A 20216-nucleotide genomic window follows, 5' to 3' on the forward strand; every position below is an offset into this window, starting at 1 on the left:
GCAGGAGAAAGATAAGGCTTTCTGCTACTGTAAAGATTTACAGCTTTGGAAACCCTGTACAGGGTCACTATGAGTCGGAACCAACTCCACGGCACAACCATTATAAAAATATAACTCAGTTATAAAATGCACACATGTAATATAATAAATGAAAGACCCATGTGTTCTGAAAAACACACAACCCAACTAATCTTTTGATTTCTATGCTCTTACATAATGAGTTAGTGAGCACAACCAGAAAACATCTCAAAACAAAGAGCTCAGTTCCTTTTATTTCCTGTGTATCTCAAGCTGCTGTTTCCTGCTCCCAATTACTTTACTTGACTGACTCATTAACATCTTCTGGATAACAGCAAGCAGTCCAATGTAACTTCACTCTCAAATCCCCAATGCCTCTCTCCAGGTCTTCACTCTTGATCTCTGAACAGACTGAAATCCATCATCTCCCTCTTCTCCATTTCAACACTTTGGTTTTGGCCCCTGCCTTCTGGCCTTAACCGTAATGATTTACAACCTTGGGAACCCTATGAAGAGTCCATATGAGTAGGGATTGATTGGATGGCAGTAGGTTTGGTTTGGAATTTGAGCTCTGGACTTAAAGCGCAGAATCTTCCTTCTTTTCCACTGGCATGCTTTGTCACAGCTTCTACACTAGATACCACTAGTCTCAACTTCCTCCCCACTCTCCACTCTAACATGCCTTAGGCTTTTTCTCCCCTCACCAGAAATGGCCTCTTCCATTCACTTTCACATCCAAACCATAAGAAACTTTGTGTGGTATCTCTTAAACAACAACTTTTTATCTGTCTTTCCGCCCATTTGTGTGGTATCTCTTAAACAACAACTTTTTATCTGTCTTTCCGCCCACACTGCATTTATGTTAATTTAGGGCAAGCATTATCCTTTACTTCATTGTATTAAGAGTCCCCTAGTTACAATTGTGATTAGGTTCCAACTCAAAGCAACCCTGTGTAGGGTTTCCAAGATTGTAGATCTTTCAGGAGCAGAGAGCCTCATCTTTCTCTTGCAAAGCAGCTGCTGGGTTCAAACTGCTAATCTTGTGGTTCACAGCATAATATATAACCCACTTAATACCACCACCAGGGTTCCTACTAACAATACAATCAAATTGTTGTGTGTGTGTACTTAAAAAAATAAAAAATGGAGTGCTATTAAATTTGCTCAAAATAAACTTATCTTTGATTTCTACTATATTCATTGTATCAAACATACTGACCCATCAGTTGCATTTATTGTATACAATTTTCTTATTCTTTGTTCACATTCGTCTTATCTCATTTAAAGCAAAGACTCTCTTAATAGAAAAATTCTGCTCATTTAACTTTGTTCAGTGTCACCTCAAAGTGGCATTTCTAGGGAAGAGACAGTTTAAAATAGGGTCAGCAGTTCCACAGGTAAAATTCAGAGTTCAAAAATACAAAAATTTGAAACTACCTGCCAAAAGGTGTGCACATGTTGCATTTTTTTTAAGTAGCTGTTGTTGGGTGCCGTACAGTCGGTGGTGACTCAGAACCACCACCTCTTGGTCTATGTGCAGGTTCCTCCTGAGTACCATCATAATCAAGTGTTCTGGAATACCCCTTCTGCCCGATGGTATCCATAGTTTGTCATGATCCACACAAAGCCTTTGCATATTCGATAAAGCACATGTAAACAACAGAACGAAGGACTGTGCCATCCTCACAACTGCTACATCTAAGCCCATTGCTGCTGCCTGCCACTGTTGTCACTCCATCTCCTTGGTGATCTTCCTCTGCTCTGCTGACCCTCCATTTCACCAAGTATGATGTCATTCCCAAGATACTGGTCCCTACTGATAAAATGTCCAAAGTATGAGAGTTGAAGTCTTGCCATTCTCACTCCTAAGGAGCATTCTGGCTGTGCTTCCTCCAAGACCGATTGGTTTGTTCTTCTAATATTCTTTTCCAATGCCATAACTCAAATGCATCAATTCTCAGGTCTTTCTTATTCAATGTGCAATTTTCATATGAATATTAGGCTAGTAAAAATATCATGGGCTTGGGTCAGGCACACCTTAGTCTTCAAACTGATATCCTGTCTTGTACAGCAGATTGCCTAATGCAAAAGCTCACTAGATATCTTGACTGTTGCGTTCATGAGCGCTGATTGTGGATCCAAACAAAACAAAGTCTCTTACAATTTCAATCTTTCCTCCATTTATCAGTAAGTTATTTATTGGTCCAGTTGTGAGGATTTTTGTTCTCTTTACATTGAGCTATAATCCATACTGAAGCCTGAAGTCTCTGATTTTCATCAGTATTTTATGTCCTCTTTGCTTCCAGTAAGCATAATTTTTATCATCTTGAATATCACAAGTTGCTAATGAGTCTTTTTCCAATCCTGATGCCGTCTTCTTTTTTATAGATGCAGCTTCCAGATTTTATTTGCTCAGTATAAAGATTGAATAAGTATAAAGGATACAACCCTGGCACACACCTTTCCTAATTTTAAACCATTGAGTACCTTACTGCTTCATTTGAACAACTGCCTCGATTATGTACAGTTTCCTCACGAGCACAATCAAGTGTTCTGGAATATCCATTCTTCCCAATGTTGTCCATAGTCTGTCATGATCGACAAGGCTGAACGCCTTTGCATAGTCAATAAAGCACAGGTAAATATCTTTCTGGTATTCTCTGCTTTCAGGCAAGATCCATCTCATGTCAGCAGTGATATCCCTAGTTCTACATTCTCTTCTGAATCTGGCTTGAATTTCTGGCAGTTGCATGTTGATGTATTGTTGCAACCATTTTTAAATTATCATCAGCAAAATTTTACTTGCATGTGATATTAATTATATTGTTTGATTTTTTTTGCTAGCAGATTCAAATTTTTTCAGCAGACTTTTTTCCTTTAGGCATTCAAGATTACAAATTGCTGGTAATCTCAAAAAATTGAACACAAAGGTACTATATTGTTATTGTTGTTAAGCACCATTGAGTCAGTTTTGACTCAATAGGGTTTCCAAGGAGCAGCTGGTGACTTTGAACTACCAACCTTGTAGTTCAAACTGACTTTGTGGTCCAGTGCATCATCCCACAGTGCCACACCAGGACTCCATATGGAGTCTATATGACCCATCAATTCTTCTCCTAAGTATGCAACTCCAAAACAACTGAAAACATATATTCACCAGAAACACAATATTTGTTGTTGTTGTGTGCCGTCGAGTTGGTTCTGACTCATAGTGACCCTCTATAGGGTTTCTAAAGCTGTAAATCTTTTCAAGCGAAGAAAGTCTCAACTTTTTCCTATGGTGCGGCTGGTATTCTAATTGCTGACCTTGCAGTTAGCAGCCTAACATGCAACTCACTACACCAACAGCATCATTATTCAAAATAGCCAAAAAGGGGAAACAATACAAAAGGCTATGAACTGATGAGTGGATGAATAAAATGTGGTATGTCCATACAATGGATATAACTCAGGTACAAAAAGAAATGAAGTAGTGATACATGCAAGCTATAGTATGGCTGAGCCTTGAAAACACTACGCTAAGTGAAAGAAAACAAACACAATAAGTCACATATTAAACACATATTTCTATGAAATGTCCAGAATGATAAATCCACAGAGACAGAAAGCAGATCAGTGGTCTCCAAGGGCAATGGGGAAGAAAGAATGAGACTATTAACAGGTTTGAGATGATGACAATGTTCTGAAATTAGGTAGTGGTGAGGCCTACAAGGCCTTGTGCATTACTAAGAAACCATGAACTGTAGACACAAGTTTAAATAATCCTAGGGCTCACAATCTGCTACTTTTATAGGAGTGCTGCTAGATTCTTTGAAGCCACATACCCTCCTTTTCCCCAGCTGCATGTGTGACACTTCTGCATCCTCCTCTTATCTCCACACTCTATGCCCTCTTATGAACTCAACATTGCTCCCAACCATTTCCTTTTTCCAGGTTCCTAATTCACACCTAGTTTCTCTGGCTGGAAAACCTAAGAGATGTGTCCAATTTATTTTTTCTCATTCTCAGCATCAAACCAGTCATCAAGGCCAGCACTTTTTATTAATAATAAAAAATGGTTTATCACTCTTGAATGTCTAATTCTTGCCAGAGCCAAAGTTATTGGTAGGTGCCATAGAGTCGGCTCTGACCCATAGTGACCCTAAATACAACAGAATAAAACACCCGCCTGGTCATGTGCCATCCTCACAAATGCTGCTACTCTTGAGACCACTGATGATACTACTGTGCCAATCCATCTTGTTGGGGATCTCCCTCTGTCACTGTCCTACCACTTTACCCAGCATGATGTCCTTCTCCAAGGGCTGGTCCCTCCTGATAATATGTCCAAAGTATGAAAGACGAAGTCTGGCCATCTTGGCTTCTAAGGCAGCAGTCTGGCTGTACTTCTTCCAACACAGATTTGTTGTTAAGTGCTGTTGAGTTGCATCGGGAGAAGCGATCTACATATTACCTTTAATTTTCAAGATCATATATTTTACAGAGAATGAAGCTGAGACTCAGAAGGGTTAAGTACCTTGTCCTTTGGTCTCCCTCCTGCCAATCTATGGTCCATCTTACAGTCAGAGTTACCTTCCTAAAGTCAAAATTAATCATGTCACTGTCCGACTTAAAGCCCTCCACAGGCTTCCTTCCCACTCTCTTAAAGTCTAGACTCCTTCACTTGGTATAAGGTGCTCTTGAGGATCACTTGCTCACCACTCCTAACACCAACCTTGAGTTCCTGGACCGTGCCATGCTCTATCACCTCTTGTCTCTGGATTGGCATAAGCTCCCTTTATTCATTCAAGAAATATTTACTAAGTGCACACACAGTATGTGCAGGGGAAGTCCTGGTGTGGCACTGTAAGATAAACACGGGATTGCTAACCACAAGATTAATTAATGGTTTAAACCTACCAGCTACTCATTGGAAACCCTATACAGGGTAGATAAGAGCTGAAACCAACTAGGTGACATACAACCACCATAATCATGTGCAGGGAGTCCTGGAGTGGCGCTCTGGGATAAGTACTGGGCTGCTAACTACAAGGTTGGTGGTTCAAACCCACCAGCTGTTCCTTAGAAACCCTATACAGGGTCGCTATGAGTTGGAACTGACTCAGTAGCACATAGCAACAAACAACAATGTGCTTGGAGATATACCTGTTTCTGGGCACATGGTAGTGAATGAAATATAGCTCCTGTCCTCAGGTATTTAAGGTTTCTTGGAAGAAGCCGGTAATAAGCAAACAACTATAGATTGTGATAAGTGAAATGACTCAACTACTCACTCAAAGGTTGGCAGTTCGAATATACCCAGAGGCACTTTGTCAGTCTTTAAAACCTAACTAGCACAGTTCTACTTTGCACATATGGGGTTACCATGCATGGGAACTGATTTGGCAGCAACTGGTTTTGTTTTGTGTGGTATGTGTTTTTTAAGGTTGGGAAACGGGGAAAAGTCACAATGACTATTTGAGAGGGTTGATCTGGTAAGATTTCAGGAGGCAACTTGAAGATTAGGAAGCCAGTTATATAAAAAGAAGGCAGAAGGAGGTAAGTGAGTGGTTAAGTGTCACACCTATTATAATTAAATGTTGCAGTACACTGAATTACTTAATATGATCCTTCGAGCTATAGTCTTATGATGTTGTTGTTAAGCACCATTGAGTCAGTTCCTACTCATAGCGACCCTGTAAAGGGCTTCCAAGGAGTGTTTCGTGAGCTTGAACCACTGACCTTGAAGTTCAGACTGACCTTGCAGTCCCATGCATTAGCCCACAGTGCCACACCCACCAAATGACTGAAAAGAACAAAGCAAGTAAGAGTGCTTGTGGCCCACCAAGGGGGTTGGAGAGTTTGCTAATAATGTAAATAAGGTGCATGGAATCCCTCTGGGGTAGGGGCCATGCAAATAAGGTGTATGGAACACAAAGGAGGTGACTGGCCAGTTTTGCCATCACTTAGCTTAAAAGAGTGCCAATTAGAGCACAGTTAGGGGTAGGGAGGCTTTACCACTTGGAAGAAAAGTCATTTGGACTCAGGGTCCCTGTGGGGGGAACCTCCAAGACCTAGGAGCCTGAGAGCTGTAATACTGGAGATGATGAATGGAAGCAAGTAGCAACAGCAGAGGCAGCAGAACCAGAAGACTAGCCAGTGATAGCACAATGGACTTCCCAGTTTATGTTGTGAGAGAACTGAACCCCCTGGGCAGGAGGCCTAGTGGCACAGTAGGGTACCTCCAGACAGAGCTAATGAGCTTTATAACACTTGTTAGAGCAGGGCAGAGATTGGCAGGTCCTAAGAAGCTCTGGTAGTGTAGTGGTTACGAATCGGACTGCCAACCTCAAGGTCAGCAGTTTGAAACTACCAGCGGCTCCGCGGGAGAAAGATGAGGCTTTCTGCTCCTGTAAAGATTTACAGCCTCGGAAACCCTGTACAGGGTCACTATGAGTCGGAACTGACTCCATGATACTTAACAACAACAACAAAGAGGCCCAAGGCCAGAGAAAAGCCCAATTTATAGACACTGCTGTGATAAACCTCATAAAAGCCTTCTGCCATCAATTTCAAGTCATAGTGATCGTATGTAGGGTTTCCAAGGAAGTAAATCTTTACATGAGCAGAAAGCCTCCTATTTCTCCCATGGAGTGGCTGGTGGATTCGAACTTATGACCTGTGGTTAGCAGTTCAAACGTGTAACTCACTACGCCACCAGGGCTCCTTAATAAGCTTCATAATTATGAGTACTGCTTATGAGTTCTATGTGGCCATTGCAATGAATTATCAAACCCAGTAGAGACGTAGAGAGTGCCGTGGGAGGAAAGGCTGCTTTTAAAAACCGGTAATAAGAATAGAGAGTGAACCCTCCACACACAGAGTAGACAGGGATGGGCAATTTGGACATTGGCTACCCAAAATGTTGGGGCTACAAAGGCAAGCAGTGACTGGCTTACAAGTTTTCAAGATGGAGCCTAGATCCAGAGGGCGTGAAGGAAGGTAGAATCTCCACTGAGTAGTATCCAATCTGTCTAGGTGGGGCTGATGAAAGGAAATGCGGATAGGTCTCTTGGGATACAATAGGGAATAATTGTTATCAGGACTGCTTGTAAGGGTTAGAAATGTAAAGGTGGACGTTTTATGTAAATGTAAAGGAGAGGAGTGATTAACTTTTCAGTCTAGGAGCGGAGGTCCCTGGGACCTTCAATGGAGAAGAGCGGAGAGCAGGACCCTACAGAGAAGCAGTGATGCCTAAGATGGAGGCAGAGACAATGGCATGGAGAGATGAAGCAGCTGGGGGCTTTAGACACAGAGAGGGAGAGGGGCTGTGTGCAGGGGGTGGGGGGCAGGCTTGTAGTGTATACCCTTTGGTTGATGATGCATGGAGGGGATTGTAATCATGACAATGAAAGGATATATGATAGGATGAATGTAAAACTGATGTTCTCCCATGTAAACTATCACATAATTCACAATAAAATATTAAAAAAAAAAAATAGAGGGTGAAGATATGTCTGACCTATGCCTCACAGGAAAAAGCTTTGAGCTGTTAATGCTGATCACGATTCTTTTTCTGTATGCAATGTTAGAACAGGTCATACACTTCTACTAACTAATGTCTAAATCTGTATTTCCTATCGGAAAACTCCAAGATAGTGGAAATCATGCATATCTAGTTGAAGGCGGTATACAAAAGTACACTGAAGTTGGAGATCCCGAAGGAGGAAAAACATTTGCTTTTCTGTGCTTGGGCTATAACTTCTTGCTATTGTTAAGTGCTGATGAGTTGATTCTGACTCATAGCGACCCTATATAAGGTTTCTGAGGAGTGTCTGTTGAGCCTGAACTGCCGACCTTGGGTTCAAATCGACCTTGCAGTCTGGTGTATTAACCCGCAGTGCCACACCAGGACTCCTGGTGCTCAATAAGTAATAACTGAAGTAAACTTCCCAAGCTTCCACAGTTAGTGAGTGGAAGAGCCACAATTCAAACCTAGGTAGTCCGCACTCCAAACATATAGAACCCTTCCACTAGACATCACTGAGTTTTTACCTACTGTCAACACCTTGCTCATGTCTCATTTCTCCACCCCTGAAAAATCTAAATGGTTTCTCCATGGTCAGGATCCCTAATTCCAACCTATTCTATGTACTGTGTCAATAAAGTAAAACAACATCATTTTTCTTCCAAATGAAAAAATATAAAACTGGTCACCCACTGCCTGACAAGTTTCTCATTGTAGCATCACAGTATGTTACAATTTGGCACCTATCTTCCTCTCACCACTTTCTTCTATTTTATTCTGGTGTGGCAGTGCAGGACAAGCATCGGACTGAAAGGTCAGTTTGAACCGTAATGGCAAGCAACAACTACAATTTTATACTTTAGGAAACTTGAATATTTGACCATGAGACATCCACCCTGAGTTTTTCTGCTCTGTGTTTTCAGGTCCCCACCATTACTAGCTGAGTTGGTCACAATCTCAACCAACCGTTTAGACTCATATCAAATTCTGTTCTCATTGAGGCATTTATGTTTTCTCCACTGTGCTCTCTCCTTCTCTTGAAAGCCCTTAGCCAGTGTGTACTACTGATGGCAGTACACCTATTAGCCATTCTTTTAAACTTATCCAGACTCTTTTATTCAGTTGTGAGATTCTTGGAAAAGCCCAACGTCTCTGGATCCTCTGGGAATGTCAGAACAGTTTCAGGTATAGAGCAACCATTCAATAAGTGTCACCCCTGATCTCTGCCTGGTTCATGGGCCTACAAACTTAAACAGGTTTCTTAGATCAGGGTTCCAGTGACATCAAACAGCAGCTCACTATTTCTGTTTACGTCCCAGATTATCTCTATTAACTTCCAGAGCAAGCTCCAATTTCATAAATTTCATTTTAATCCACTCTAACATTCACAACTCCTTTAAGCGTGAAACAGCATTGCTAGGATGTGAGGGAGGATGACGGGGCTGTCTCCTGAACAGAAATCTGAGGTCAAAATGAGAGAAAAGCCACGTTGACTACAAAATAAGTCGTTCTCTTAGTAGTTGAATGCAGGGCCTGTAATAGCCTCGGAGAATTGACATAGGGTCTAAACCGAGATGCCACACGTGAGGAATTAAAGAGATACGGTTGTCACAGCGTTTGTACTCAGGGTCTGACCTCATCCTAGCAACCTACCTTCCTCCCCTGCAGCTCCAGAACTGGTAGCCATGGCTACTAACGGGCGAGCTCCGCGGAAACCCAAGAGTGGACTGCAGTAGACAGTCTGTCTGATAGGCAACAAAATCCACACTCTGGAACAGCCAAACAGGAAGAACACCCAACTGTTGGAGACTCCTCCGGAAGCGCCGTTCCAGTGGAGTCACGTGACGAGCGCTGGGCGGGGTCATACAAGTTTGTTTTCCTTCCCCAGTTGCAAGCACGTGGTGTCTGTTGGGTTGCAGCTCCCCTCCCCCCACCTCTTCTTCCCCCGCCCTAAGTGTTTTTTTAGTGTTTACTTCGCAGGGATTTGTTTGTGTTTCTCCAGGAAAGTCAGGTCCTGTCCACCTTGGCACTATTCTCCACCCAACAGTACTCGTTTTTTGTTTTGTTTTGTAAAGAGAAGAATGGTTTGCTTATTTCCCGGACAGTAGAAGGTGTCTGCATTTGGTTAACCTGCAGCAGCTTTTACCAACCCTGGATACCTTGATGATTTAGACTTTTCACCTTTCTTGTCATTCTGGCGATGTGACTCTGTGATCACCTTGACTGCCCGGGAGCACAACCCTCAGGGAAAAAAAGTGTTCTTTAACTGTATTTCATTTCCGGACTCAGACAAGGCAAATCTCTTGCTAAATGTTTACAAGGACACTAACCAGCAGCAATGGGTTCAAACATTACAACTGTCTGGATGGTGCACGACCGTGCAAATTTTCGTTCAGTTGTGCAGAGGGTCGCTATGAGTCGAAGCCGACTCAATGGCACCTAACAACAGCCAGCAGCTGTCAGGCTCTGGATTTGCCTATCAAAATAAACAAATGATAACTTGATCAAGAAATCAACGACCCCCACGTTTCCTCTCTGGTTAAAATCATAGTAAAAGAAGATAAAGCTATGTTACCTTTGAGCAGAAATCGTCCAGCCTGTGTGTGTGTGTGTGTGTGTGTGTACGATTGGCGACCTTACAATCTTAATGGGTTTGAAAGACACAAAGATAAAACTATTAAAACTAGACAAAACTGTACATTTAAAATTTTTTATTTTCATGCTACTATCTTCTGGGTTCTCACTACATTTCAGTTTTACCCTATCGCCTCCTATATAATTTCTGAAATTATAAACTGAACAAAAATAAGTAGCACATATTCGGTTAAATAACCAGAGATAGCCGAGTTGTTTATTAGGACAGATGTACACTTGTACACTTCCTTCAGCTCAACCCGAAGGTTCATTGCTCAATCTTTCACTACTACAGTATCTTTGGGAGTTTCCCTTTCCTTGGGCTCAGTCGCCCTACTCCCTGCCTTTTCAATTCTTTCCTGTCCTCCTTCTGGGAACCCTTTTCCACCCTCGCTTCAGTTTTCTCTAAAACACCCACTGTGGGGCGGCACCTGGCTGGCCGCCCCTCAGCCCTGACTGCCCCGCCTCCCAGCCCCCTGCTGGCTCGGGCCGCGCAGACGCACTAGGCTGACGGCCGAAAGGCCGAGGGCAACCAAAGCAGGCTCAGCCTCCACCTCTTCTAGCTGCTCCTCCAAGGGGCTGGTCAGCGGCGGCTCGGACCGCGCCGGGCAGAGGCCCCGCGGACCGCGCGTCGCCATGGGCTCGAGCTGGAGCAGCGAAGAGGAGCGGCAGCCGCTGCTGGGGCCAGGACTCGGGCCTAGGCCCGGGGCTGCCTGGAGAAGTCGCGAGGCGGTGGCGGCGGCTGCGGTGCTGCCGGCGGCGGCTGCGGTGGCCCCGGGTCCCGGTCGTGTGTACGGACGCCGCTGGCTGGTACTGCTGCTCTTCTCTCTGCTAGCTTTCGCGCAGGGCCTGGTCTGGAATACCTGGGGCCCCATTCAGAACTCAGCTCGCCAGGCCTACGGCTTCTCCAGCTGGGACATCGCCTTGCTGGTGCTGTGGGGTCCCATTGGCTTCTTGCCCTGCTTCGCGTTTATGTGGCTCATGGACAAGAAAGGTAAGAGGATCGCGGACCACCGGCGGGCGCTTTCCCTCCTGGAGGAGCCCGGAGCTGCCTGGGTTCCAGGCCAGCCAGCCTCTTTCTGTTTGCCTTTACGAGTTGTGTGAAGTGACGGAGTGTTGCTGGTATCCCATTCCTGACATGCACCCTTCGTCCATACAGCCACAAACATGGGAAGATTCTTTGTAAATTTTTTTTTTTTTTTTTAAATCAAGGCTGCCCATTGTGTAGTACCAAGGAATAAGCTATCTCTAAATGTTGACGTTCTGTCAGTGTGGACATCACAACATCCCCACACACGTGTATGTATTATTTTTACACCTGACAAAAATGACTGATGCTTTGACATCAAAGGGATTTGGGAATGTTGAGGGTGAAAGGTCAGAAAATAGATTGATGATGCCTAGATGTAAGGAAGTAATGAGTTGGCTTTGTCTAATAGGTGACTCTAGCCCAGGAAGAGCTATTGGGAAACTGATCATCTGATGTTTTGGTTTCGTTGACGATGGTGCATGGCAGCATTTAAAGTGTGTGTATATGAGACTGCAAAGCCATTTGAACTGCAAGGTTGGCGGTTCAAGCTCACCAGTCGCTCTTCGGAAACCCTATACAGGGTCGCTATGGGTCGGAATCGACTCGACGGCACTTAACAACAACAACACATTTATGAAATTTATGACTGGAATAAAGCTAGCTGATGAATTAAGACTCTCATAGAGAGATGTTCTGGGCAGATGGTAGAAATATTTGCTAGTGAAGGAGAAAAAATAAAGTCATATGCGTGAATGATAAGGCATTGAGTTTGGACTACGTAAGGAGTTCTGGTGTGAGATCAGCACTGGACTGCCAACCACAAGATGGCGGTTCAAGCCCACCAGCCACTCCTTGGAAACCCCATACAAGGTTGCTGAGAGTCAGAAGTGACTCAATGGCACCTAACAACGTAAGTATCAATAAATTCTTGGTTGTGATGCCTGCCTTCAAGAGGCTGTTGTCGATTTTAGATTTGTTAGTTGGATAATGGTTGGGAACTACTTTATTTTTTTATTAGTCTAACCTTTTTAGTTAGATTCAGAAAGTATAAGTAGGTGCAGAATTGCAATTGCTTGATACGTTCATAACAAAAAAACCCCCACTCATACCAACTCTATACTACTGCCTCATAGAATTTCCAAGGCTGTAAACCTTTCAGTATTATTATAATTTTCCCTTGGTCTTTGGAACGTACCCATTTTGATAAGCAACGAGTGGGTTTATAAAGATATATTTTTTTAAGTGTTGTTGGTGCAAGTTTACACAGCAAGGCAGTTTCCTGTTTGACAGTTTCCACACAGATGTCCAGTGACATCAGCCACATTCATTGCACTGTATCAACAACATTCTCTTTAACTGTGTTCTCTTTGCTCCATTTCCAGTACTCATTTCCCTACCCTCGTATCTTGTCATCTCTATTTTCTATAATTGTTGACTTTTTGGTCTCGTGCATATAATTTTTAAGTCGAGTTCTGATCTTACAGTGGTAAGATTACTCTGTTATATATTTTGTTAAAAGGTGATCTCCAGGAATATAGGCTCAGTTCTATGTTTGAAGAGTGTCTCAGGGCGATAGTCTCTCAGAGAATAAAACTGTATTTGTAAATCTTTACGGAAGCAGATTGTCATATCTCTCTTCTGCAGAGTGACTGGCAGGTTTCAACAGCTTATCTTTAAGTTAACAGGTGAGTACTTAACAACGGTGACTTGAGGACTCCTTGGCTGATTCATTATGCTCAAATATTTGTTATTGTTGATTCTGAGTTCATTAATGATCAGCAATATGATGGAGTTGCTAAAAAAGGAAGGACGGTGTCTTGGGACCGGTTTTCTAGAGAAGCAAAACCAGTGAAACATATATACGTTAATACAATGGACAGCAAAGTCAGTTTGAACTGCAAGGTCGGTAGGTCAAACTCACCAGCCACTCCTCAGAAACCCTATACAAGGTTACTATGGGTTGGAACCAATTCAATGGCACTTAAAAACAATAACAACATAGAGAGGAAGTGTATTATTGAGAAAATGGTTTACAATTTTAGAGTCCCAGGTCCCCAGGGGAAGAGAGAGTCCCTCCCACACGTCCAGTATATTGGGAGCAGGCCACACCCTCAAGGAAGCATCCTTTCAATTGATTGGCTACTCATAGCTGCTCATCAAAAGAGTTAACTATGCTGGCATTAGATTTCATCACCATAGGAGTAAGCACATCTCAACTGCTAACCTTCTGGAAATCCTGGCCTAGTCAAGCTGACACAGAACTCTAACTATTCCATACAGAGTTAGGGAAAGAAGCATAGTACCCAAAACATAAAAGAAAAGAGTTTTGTATGCTGTACACTGTTCTGATCATTAATTTTTAGAAGGCCGTTGACAAACTGGAGTACTTTTAAAGTTATGTAACAAGGGTTATAAACGGTGTACAAATCATGATGTATAAGATGAAGGAAAATGGGTGTGTCACATGTCCTAAAGAAACTTGAGACAGAATGTAAACTATGTGTACAATAAGCAAAAGAAGAACTAGACTTATTGCATTGTAGTACTAGAAGGAAGACCTAAACTGAAATAAAGTTGCAAACAGATGTAACTTAAAGCTATACAAGGAAATACTTTGTAACAATGAAAGGTACCTAGTCCCAGGAAGGTGTGTTTTGACAGTCATAGAACTTCCAGGTAAAGCAAGTATTTGTTCAAAGAATGTGTACTAGATAAACACAGTTCTACTCTGATACACCACCACTCGTCTGTCAGTTTGTCGTACTGAGGTGGCTTGGGAGTTGCTGTGATTCTGAAAGCTATGCAACTGGTATTTTAAATAACAGTAGGGTCACCCGTGGTGGACAGGTTACAGATGAACTTCCAGAGAAGGTTCAAGAGTTGGACAGAAAATTTCAAAGATCAGCTCGAGAAGATAAAGTCAAATATTACAACAAAATGTGCAAAGATCTTGAATCAGAAAACCAAAAAGGAAGAACACCAGCATTTCTCAAGCTGGGGGAACTGAAGAAAAAATTCAAGCCTCGACTTTCATTATTGAAAGATTCACTGGGCAGATTATTGAATGATGCAGAAAGCATCAAAAGAAAGATGGAAAGAATACACAGTCATTGTACCAAAAGGAAATGGTTAATGCTCAACCATTTCAAGAGGTAGCATATGATCAACAGCCAATGATACTGAAGGAGGAAGTCCAATGTGCATTGAAGGAATTGGCAAAGAACAAGGCACCAGGAATTAATAGAATAAAAATTGAAATCTTTCAAGAAAGTGAGGCGGCACAGAAGGCACTCACTCATCTCTGCCAAGAAATGTGGAAGACAACTATCTGGCCTCCTGATTGGAAGAGATCCATATTTGTGCCCATTCTAAAGAGAGGTGACCCAACGGAATGTGGAAATCATCAGACAATCTCTTTGACATCCCATGCGAGTAAAGTTTTGCTAAAAGTAATTCAGAAACGGCTATAATCATACATAGACAGAGAACTTCCAGGGGTTCAAGCCGGATTCAGAAGAGGCCGTGGAACGAGGGATATCATGGCTGATGTCGGATGGATCTTGGCTGAAAGCAGAAAATATAAGAAAGATGTTTACCTGTCCTTTATAGACTACGCAAAGGCTTTCGATTGTGTGGATCATGACAAGCTATGGACAACATTGCAAAGTATGAGTATTCTTGAACACTCAATTGTGCTCATGAGGAATCTGTACCTGGACCAAGAAGCAGTTGTTTGAACAGAACATGGGAACGTTGAATGTTTTAAAATTTAAAAAGGTGTGCGACAAGGTTGTATTCTTTCAACATACTTATTCAACCTGTATGCTAAGCAAATAATCCGAGAAGCTGGGTTCTATGAAGAAAAACATGGCATCTGGAGTGGAGGAAGACTCATTAACAACCTGCAGTATGCAGATGATAGAACCTTGCTTGCTGAAAGTGAAGAGGACTTAAAACATTTACTGATGAAGATCAAAGAGCACAGCCTTTAGTACGGATTACATCTCAATGTACAGAAAACAAAAATCCTCACCACTGGACCAATGAACAACATTCTTATTAATGGAGAAAAGATTGAAGTTGTCAAGGACTTTATTCTTCTTAGATCCACTATCAACACTCAAGGAAGCAGCAGTCAAGAAATCAAATGACGTATCGCATTAGGCAAATCTGCTGCACAAAACCTTTCTAAAGTGTTGAAAAGCAAAGATGTCATTTGAGGACTAAGGTGCGCCTGACCCAAGCCATGGTATTTTCAGTAACCTCATATGCATGCTAAAGTTGGATAGTGAATAAGGAAGACTGTAGAAAAATTGATGTTTTTGAGTTATGGTGTTGGAGGTTTTGCCATGGGCTGCCAAAAGAACCAATAGATCTGTTTTGGAAGCAGTGTAGCCAGAGTGCTCCTTGGAGACCAAGATGGACAAACTTCATCTCTCATTCTTTGGACATATTATCAGGAGAGACCAGTTGCTAGAGACGGATATCATGTTTAGTAAGGTGGAGGGTCAGAGAAAAAGAGGAAGACCCCCAACGAGATGGATTAGCCAAGTAGCAGCATTGATGGGCTCAAGTGTGGCTACAGTAGTGAGGTTGGCCCAGGATCAGGCAGTGTTTCGTTTTGCTGTGCATGAGGTTGCTATAGTTCTGTACTGACTCGATGGCACCTAACACCAACCCTGATACATGTGGGGCCCCCATGAGTCCAGTGGTGGTGAAATGCTAGATGCTAAGGGCTTCTTGTACCAAGTCAAGGCTTTGTTTGCTTGGGTTTCTGTTTGGTTATTTGCTTATTCAAAATGTTTTATTGTGAATTATGTGATAGTTTACATGGGAGAACGTTAGTTTTACATTCATCCTATCATATATCATTTCATTGCCATGATTACAATCCCCTCCATGCATCATCAGCCAAACAAAGGGTATACCCTGCAAGCTTGGCCCCCGGTCAGCAGCACACAGTCACTCTCCCTCTCTGTATCTAGAGTCCCCAGCTGCTCCACCTCTCCACATCGTCGTCTCTGCCTCCATCTCAGGCATCATTGTTTCTCTGGGTAGGGTCCTGCACTCTGCTCTTCTCCCTTGATGGTCCCAGGGACCTCTGCTCCTGAACTGCAAAGTCAATCACTGCCCTCCTTTTGCTACAAAACGTTCACCTTTGCATTTCCACCCTCACAGTCAGTCCTGATAACAATTATTCACTATTGTACCACAAGAGACCTATCACCATCTCCTTTCATCAGCCCCACCCACACAGATTGGTTACTACTCAATGGAGAGTCTACCTTCTTCCATGGCCTCTGGATCTAGGCTCCTTCATGAAAGCTTGTAAGCCAGTCACTTCTTGCCTCTTAGCACCCCCCCACCCCCCCATTTTGGGTAGCCGTTGCCCATCCCTGTCTACTCTGTGTATGGAAGGGGTGGGAATGATCCTCACTGTAAAGATTTGTTCCATCTTTTGAGCTATACATTCATAGGTATAGGTCAAGTTCATCAAATTGTATCAGATTATTCATTTTTTTCCTCTTCTTTCTTCTTCTAGTTGAACTTTGATCATCCAGTCATTGAAGCCAGGTCAAGTGGGTGTTATCTGTTAGTGTGGGTGTTCTTGTGCATATGCCCTCTCTTCTTACCAACTAGATGCTTCACTCTCCACTCTAGTCCTCTGTGGCTATGTCACTGACTCTGGTCCCAAGAGTCTCCAGGTCTTGCCACACTGCTGACCAACCAGGTCTCCACCCGGGTTCACAGGAGTCTATTGAACATTGTAGGGCTTAGCTCGCAGCTTCATTGCTGTTTTTCCCTCACTTCCCCTTATCAGTGATGAACGTGGTCACTGATCAGAGTGCATGTCTGTTCATGTATTCCCATTAAGTCTTAGTCTTGGAAGGGGGTTTACCCTGAGGGGACCCGATTATTTCCTTTTAAGTTAAATTATAGCCTTTATTCATATTTTACCGGGTTTTCCCCTATTATCTGTTTTTTCTGTTTTCTGATTGAGTCTATGCTGTGTTCAGTTGTTATTGTTCCTTAGTTTCTTCCAATCTGTGACAGCTCATCCATCATTCCTACAAGGTTGGCTGAATATACTAGAAAATGCTACTTTGTGGTATCTTTTTACTTATCTTTTGTCAGGAGAGTTTTTCAATATAGTTCCCTAAGTTCAGCCAATCTTGTTTTTATGATAGAAGAAAATGTTATTTTTTTTACCCTTATAATTATATTGGATCTACTATGCATAACCAGAGAAATTAGGGATTAGATCCTATGTTAGGTTGTTGTTAGGTGCCAACGAGTTGTTTCTGACTCTTAGCAACCCTGTATACAAAAGAGGGAAATACTGCACAAGCCTGAGTCATCCTCATAATTGCTTTTATGTCTGTGCCCATTGTTACATCCACTGTGTCAGTCATCTCAGTGAGGATCTTCCTCTTTTTTTTGCTTACCTTCTACTTTACCAAGCATGTTGTCCTCTTACAGAGACTGGTCTCCTGATAGTGTGCCCAAAGTCCATGAGACCAAGTCTCACCATCCTTGCTTCTAAGGGGCATTCTGGCTGTACTTCTTTAAAGACAGATTTGTTCCATCTACTGGCAGTCCATAGGAGCTCTGGTAGCGTAGTGGTAACGAGTCAGGCTGCTAATCTCAAGGTCAGCAGTTTGAAACTACCAGCAGTTCCACGGGAGAAAGATGAGGCTATGTGCTCCCATAAAGATTTACAGCCTCGTAAACCCTATCCAGGGTCTCTATAAGTCAGAACTGGCTCCACGGCACATGACCACCACCACCACTGGTAGTCCATGGTACTTTCAATATTCTTCTCCAATAGCATAATTCAATTGCATCATTCTCCTCTGGTCTTCCTCTTTGTCCAACTTTCACATGCATATGTGTTAAGTGCCATTGAGTTGGTTCTGACTCATAGCAACCTTGTATAGGATTTCCAAGGAGCAGCTGGTGGGTTTGAACTGCCAACCTTTTGGTTCACAGTCCATCATGTTGAAGGATGAAAGTAATGCTGTTTCCTATGTTGACTGTCCTATTTGCACACACACAAAACAAGTTCTCAGCATTCTTGGGTAATAAGGTGTGTAACTTCCTAAAGTACAGGTCTGACCTTTCAGCTACCATAGATCCCATCTAGCTTAATATGGAAACAAGGCTGCCGAAGGTAGGTTTTGTATATCCTTGCCTCTTTTCATTTACCAGAAAAGGAAACAGAACAGGATCAGCTAGGAAGATAGTAGGCGCTTTGGTGGCTGGCTAACTAAAAGACTGGCAGTTCAACCCTGTCGGCTGGTCCATGGGAGAAAGTTGTGGCAGCCTGCTCCTCTAAAGATTTATAGTCTTGGAAACCCTATGGGGTAGTTCTACTTTGTCCTGCAGGGTTATTTTGAGTCAGAATCACCTCTATAGCAAGGACTGTTTTGCAGGAGATTATATCAGAACCAGAGGGGTTTGTCCCAGAAACTAAGTAAAGAAAGTTTCTAAAAGTAGATAGTAACCAAATGTGTGCTAAAATGAAAAATACAGCCTTCACAGAACCTGCATTCTAGTGAGGATTTCCAGACAACAAACAAACAGTAAAATTTTTAGTATGTCAGATGGTGATAAATGTTTTGAGAAATTTAAGCAGGGTAAAGGAAACAGGAGTGTTGTTGTATTCTATTTTGTGTAGGGTGTCAGGGAAGGCCTCACTGGTAAAGGTGTATTTTAGCTAAGACCTGAAGGAAAAAGGAAGCCCAACATGTCAATTTTGGGCAAGACTGTTTCAAGTAAAGGGACTGGCAAGGACACAGGTCATAAACTTATTTGCCATATTCAAACCAAATAGTAAGTATGTATGGTTGGACTATAAGTAGAACTGTCCCTTAGGGTTTCCAAGGCTGCAAATCTGTATGGGAGCAGTCTGTTTCATCTTTTCCCATGGAGCAGCTGGTGGGTTCAGACCAGCTCTGACCTTTCAGTTAGCAGTCAAGCACTTAACCACTGTATCACCAAGGCTCTTTGAGAAGGGTTTAGATTCCAAATAGTTTGAAAGCAGACACCCCCCTCCCCCCAGTATTTGTTGATGGATTGAATGTGAACTGTGAACGCAGTGTAAGGTATTTTTCAAATATTTGGCATGAGTAATTGGAAAAATAGAACTGTGGTTTACTGAAGTGTGAAAAATGATGGCCAGAGCAATTTGAGGGCAGATGAAATAAAGATCAGGAGTCTGAAATGCTTATATGACATCCAGTGACACCCAGTGTCATATAGGCAATTCTAACTCCTGATCTTTATGCCATCTGCCCTCAAATTGCTCTGGCCATCATTTTTCACACTTCAGTAAACCACAGTTCTATTTTCTCAATTACTCGGACTGAGAACCATAAGGTTGGCGATGCAAACCCACCAGAAGCTCCCTGAGAACCTTGTACAGGATTGCTTTGCATCGGAACCAACTAAACAGCACTCAACAACAATAGCAGCGTATGACATCCAAAAACCGAAGCCTACTGCTGTCGAGTCCATTTCAACTAATAGCGAACCCGTAGGACAGACTAGAAATGCCCCATTAGTGTTTCCAAGCCTGGAACTCTTTATGAAAGCAGACTGCCTCATCTTCAGAGTGGCTGATGGGTTCCAGCCACCCACATTTCATTTAGCAGCTCAGTGCTTAACCCACTGTGCCACCAGAGCCCCTTAAAATTGAGTATGTCAATAGGCGTTCAGGAGTGAACCAGAGTGGATGTGAGCTACATGTTTGGCAATTGTTAGTGTCTAAATAGCATTTAAATGGAATTAAGGGCTTCGGACTGGATAATATAGCCTGTATTTTTGCTGTTTGTTGTTACTGGTTTTTTTTCTTCTTTTGTTAGATACTTTCCTAGACTCATTCTCTAAAGTTGTTCTGTACAGATGCAGAAATCTCTGCTCAGTTAATATAATGTTGTTGTTGTTAAGTGCCATCGAGTCGGTTCCGACCCATAGCGACCCTGTACAGGGTTTCCGAGGGTGTAAATCTTTACGGGAGTAGAAAGC

General features: G+C 42.6%; 2 protein-coding genes across 2 annotated transcripts in view; one reads left to right on the plus strand and one right to left on the minus strand.

Annotated features, from left to right (window-relative positions):
• HSPBAP1 (HSPB (heat shock 27kDa) associated protein 1) overlaps positions 1-10797 on the minus strand; it is an 81583-nt gene extending 70786 nt beyond the window's left edge. Inside the window, exons 1-3 of the mRNA XM_006869425.1 lie at positions 10617-10797; positions 9685-9766; positions 9179-9294 (exon numbers count right to left, since the gene is read on the minus strand). Coding sequence (XP_006869487.1) covers positions 9179-9294; positions 9685-9766; positions 10617-10797 — 379 coding nt within the window. The remainder of the gene's footprint in view (positions 1-9178; positions 9295-9684; positions 9767-10616) is intronic.
• Positions 10661-20216, plus strand: part of DIRC2 (disrupted in renal carcinoma 2) — a 136950-nt gene continuing 127394 nt past the window's right edge. Inside the window, exon 1 of the mRNA XM_006869357.1 lies at positions 10661-11153. Within this exon, the coding sequence (XP_006869419.1) occupies positions 10796-11153 (358 nt within the window). The 5' untranslated portion in view covers positions 10661-10795. The remainder of the gene's footprint in view (positions 11154-20216) is intronic.

The sequence above is a fragment of the Chrysochloris asiatica genome, unplaced genomic scaffold, assembly GCF_000296735.1.
Source record: "Chrysochloris asiatica unplaced genomic scaffold, ChrAsi1.0 scaffold00130, whole genome shotgun sequence".
Classification (NCBI taxonomy): domain Eukaryota; kingdom Metazoa; phylum Chordata; class Mammalia; order Afrosoricida; family Chrysochloridae; genus Chrysochloris; species Chrysochloris asiatica.